The 4,065-nt window shown below is 59.2% G+C and overlaps 1 protein-coding gene across 1 annotated transcript; it reads right to left on the bottom strand.

The window, feature by feature from the left end:
* Positions 1-951: 951 nt before the first annotated feature.
* On the bottom strand, positions 952-3,672 carry LOC102088393 (pepsin A). Its single transcript, XM_065066438.1, has 9 exons — positions 3,582-3,672; positions 3,215-3,362; positions 2,759-2,876; positions 2,453-2,571; positions 2,147-2,346; positions 1,875-1,991; positions 1,640-1,778; positions 1,340-1,432; positions 952-1,261 (listed from the first exon to the last, which is right to left on the bottom strand). The coding sequence occupies exons 1-9, from the start codon at positions 3,635-3,637 to the stop codon at positions 1,112-1,114; spliced, it is 1,140 nt and encodes a 379-aa protein (XP_064922510.1). The 5' UTR covers positions 3,638-3,672; the 3' UTR covers positions 952-1,111.
* Between the last annotated feature and the right edge of the window lie 393 nt (positions 3,673-4,065).

The raw sequence follows: 4,065 nt of genomic DNA, 5'->3' as shown, positions 1-4,065 counted from the left end.
GTCTTTTGTATTATGAGACAGCGTTGGTGAAAAAGAAGTGCAATGCACACAAGCGAGTGGTAAACACAAGGCCTGTGGACTGAAACCTGAAATTACATCTGGCCCTTTGAAGGCAACCACGAGGCTGATGTGGCCACTGGTGAAAATGAGTTGGCATCCCTGTTATAGAGGATCTGGCCCATGTAGGTGCAGCCTGAGAATCACAGAGTCATTTTGGGTGGAAAAGCCCTTCAAGATCATCGAGCCCACCCATTCCCCCACCCCTGTCCCTGCCCCATGTGCTGAGAACATCATGTCCGTCTGTCCAGCCCTCCAGGGATGGTGATCAAAAAATCGAATGAAGTGTTTGCCCAGTTGGGAGTACCCATTTAAGAGCAGCCCAACCCTGCGTAATTCTTGTCTGTCTTGTCTTGCAGTGCCCCAAAGCAGTCACTAGTGTCCCCATCAGTCTCACCTATTGCTCTTCTTGCACAGGCTCATCACTCTCTTGTACCTATGACCGCAGCTCCTGCAGCACAGTGTGTGTCACACACGCTGCACAGTGACCAGCGCTGGCAGGACCCGGGGACAAGGACCGGGGACAAGGAGCTCAGCATTGCCACCAGGTGGAAACAAAGTGCTGGGCTGGATGAAACGATGGCAGGCCAGGTGTGTGACAGTGTGATCCACACCAAGGAGACCTTCCCCCCCGTGCTCGACCCCTGTCTCAGCTGCATCTGCCTGGCGAGGGCTGCGCCGGGCACCGCCAGAGGTTTCCATCTCCTGCCCCGTGAGCCGAACCCCAGTTTGTTCCTCCCTTGCAGGGAGGAAAGCCATAGGGCTTTGTCTTAGGGGGGATCTGAGGTGAGTGGCCCAATGGGATGACAAGGAGGGAGTTTGTCCCCCCTGAGCAGGGTTTTGGGACAGGAGGGACATCCCCAGGGACGTGGTGGCAGCGCCAGCCCTGTGCAAAGACACACAATGCTCATATGCTTTTTTACAGCTTTATTGTGGTTGGTGGCAGCAGCAAGAGGGGCCAGGGACAGGGCCAGCTCTGCCAGCCACCAGGCTGGGGACAGCGTGGACAGAGGGAACAGCTGCCTGTCCCTGTCCCCAGCGCCGTGGTGTGCGCTCAGAGCAGGCGGGACAGCCCCACTTGGTTGGTGGCCCTGTTGAAGATGACGTAGTACTCGCGGATGAAGACGTCCCCGAGGATCCAGAGCTCGCCCGACTCGGTGGGGACACCCATGGATTGGAATCCAAGGCTGCAGGACCCTTGGCTCTGCACCAAAAAATACGCTGGGTACCAGTTCTGGACCCCCCGAGTCCCCCCAAGTCCCCTCCCCGGTGTGATGCTCACCTCGATCACGTAGGCGCGGGGCGGCACGGGGAATCTGTGGCCGTTGATGTGGAAGACGATGTCAGGCAGCGAAGAGACAGAGTCACAGCTGATCTGGAGGGGGACAGTGGCAGGTGGGGTCAGTGGCCACCCCGAGAGGCACCATGTGTCCCCAGGAGCAATGGGGACCATTGCCCAAGGAGCAGCAATGGGGATGGATCAATGGGGACCAGCACCCTATGGAACAGCCCCAGGGTCCAGCCAGTCACTCCACAGAGCCCGGGATGTCCCCAAAACACTGTGTGCCCCCCAGAGCCTCACATATCCATTAGAGTTGGCACCCAGGTTGGACAGGATGGATCGGAAGTCTCTGTCGGGCATGGCGATCAGCGAGGTGCCCGTGTCCACAATGGTCCGGCAGGTGTAGTCACAGGCGACCACATTGTCACCAAGGGAGACCCTGGGGAGAGGAGGACAGGGTAAGGGGCTGCATCCCCAAAAAACAGCGTGTGGGGGCAAGGGGAGCCGCTGGGGCTGGGGGTTGTGCTGGGTCTACCTGTCCATGGTGATCTGCCAGTAGGTTTCTGCAGAGAGAGGGATCCATTTGATGCCAGTGAGGGTGTAGAGCGGGTCGATGGCACCAAAGAGGACAAAGCTGCCGCTCCTCCCATCCCTGTAAAGGGGGAGACATCAGGTGGGGGTCCCATCGCTTTGCTGCCATCATCCCCCACCAGGGCTGATGTTCCCAGGAGCCACTGGGCATTGCAGTGGCCAGAGCCCCGGTGGGAGGAGAACGGGAGGAAATCCTCCACTCTGGCCAGGACTTACCTGCTCAGGTAGACGGAGAAGAGGTCCCTGGCCACCAGATGTTCTGCCATCATGTTGTCAAAGACGGGGGTGGCTCCGGAGGAGGCGAGGCTGGGGAAAGCCAGCCCCAGGATGCCATCGAAGGGGGAGTAGTAAAAGAAATCACCGGGTTCAGTCTCAGACAGCCCAAAGATCTGGTTGTGGACGTGGATGTCCGCGACCTGGTCGGGGAGATGAGGAGAGAGGGGGATGGTTGTGTTTGAGTGGGTGGTTCCATGATATCCCTGCTCCTGTGGAATAGGGGGGTTGGTTTTCCCCCCGCCTTACGGTGACGGTGTCGTAGCCCAGGACGCCGGTCATGCTGCCAGTGCCATAGAAGATGGAGAGGCTTTCATTTGTGCCGATAAAGGTGGAGGACTTTGTGGGGTTGAAACGGTTGTGGTCACCTGTGGGTATGGGAAATATATGGTGACAGTCCATCCTGTCCTCGGGGACCAAGGGTGACCCCCCCAGTGTTCCCACATCAACCCGTGTCCCTTGAGAGAGACAGGGCAGAGCTGTCCTCCTCTCCCTGCCCTGCCATGGGCTTCCCCAGCATCGGCCCAGGTGGCCACGGGGCTACCAGACACCTACTGCAGGCCAGGCTTTTGCAGTAGATCGAGGGCACCCAGAGGTTGGAGGAGCCGGTGTCGAAGATGACGGTGAACTCCTGGGCTGGGGTGCCGATGGAGATGGTGCCGTAGTACTCGTTCTGGCAAAGCGAGGTGGGGAAGGCATTAGCCAGGTGGGTAAGAGGCTAGCAGGATGGAGAAGAAGCTAGCGGGTCAGGTAAGGAGCGAGCAGGAAGGGTAAGTGGCTAGCAGGATGGGTGATGGGTTAGAGGAATGGGTAAGGGGCTGCTGAGTCAGGTAAGGGGCAAGTGGGATCAGTAAGGGGCTACTGGGTCAGGTAAGGGACTAGGCAGACAATTATGGGGCTAGTGAGTCACATAAGGGGCAAGCAGGATCAGCAAGGGGCCAGTGAGTCAGCTAAGGGGCTAGCAGGATGGGTAATGGGCCAGTGGCCCTGCGGGATGCCTGGCGTGCTCACATCCAGGTAGTTGACCATGGGCTCAGAGGAACCAAAGATGTTGAAGAACTTGGCGGCCGGGTTGTAGGGGTGCCGCTCCAGGAACTGCTCCAGCAAGCCGTTCTCCCGCAGCACCTGCCGCAGGGACTTCCCCCTCCTCAGAGGGATCCTGGGGACAGGGGACACCAGCTGTCACTGGGAACTGGCCAGGGGATGTGCCCTGGGGGGGCCACCTTGTCCCCCAACCCCTCCTGTGGGACATGGGCACTGTCCTTGCTGTAGGGAGCTGCGCCCATGGCTGGGGGGCTGCTGGCTGTCGCCACATCCCTGCTGCATCTCTCTCTCAGCGTGGGGGTCCCCATGGTCACCCCAACACCCTCGTACTCACCTGGTGACGTGGCATTGGGCCAGGGCCACCAACGCAAGGAGCAGGAGCAGCTTCATGGTTGCCTTCTGCCAGCCAAGTGACCCAAGAGAAGTGACACGGCAGGTGTGCCACCGGCCCCAGCCCGGCCCCTTATATGCCAAACCTGGCTTGTTTGGCCAGCGGCCCTGATAAGAAAGGCAAACGGCTCTGGGAGAGGTTATCACAACGTCCTTACGGGAGACAGGATGGGGGGCGGAACGTCCAGCTCGGGGCTCTCCATCTTCCCCGGGGTCAGAGCAGAGATGCTGGTGACAGCCTGGGGGAGAACCATAGAGAAAAATATTCATTTTCCAGTGAGATATATTTTCCAGTTGGCTTTATCTGCCACCGCAGGGGGTGACATTTTTGCAAGCACCAGTGCGAAAGGCCCTGGGGCTGCTCCGGATGGTTCTTGTCACACTGGGGGCTCCTTCCTGCAGCCCCTGGTTGGTTTTGGGTCACAAAG

Source organism: Columba livia, chromosome 5 (genome assembly GCF_036013475.1).
Source record: "Columba livia isolate bColLiv1 breed racing homer chromosome 5, bColLiv1.pat.W.v2, whole genome shotgun sequence".
Lineage (NCBI taxonomy): Eukaryota > Metazoa > Chordata > Aves > Columbiformes > Columbidae > Columba > Columba livia.
Note: the sequence above shows the minus strand (reverse complement) of the source record. Positions and strands in the feature narration are given on the sequence as shown.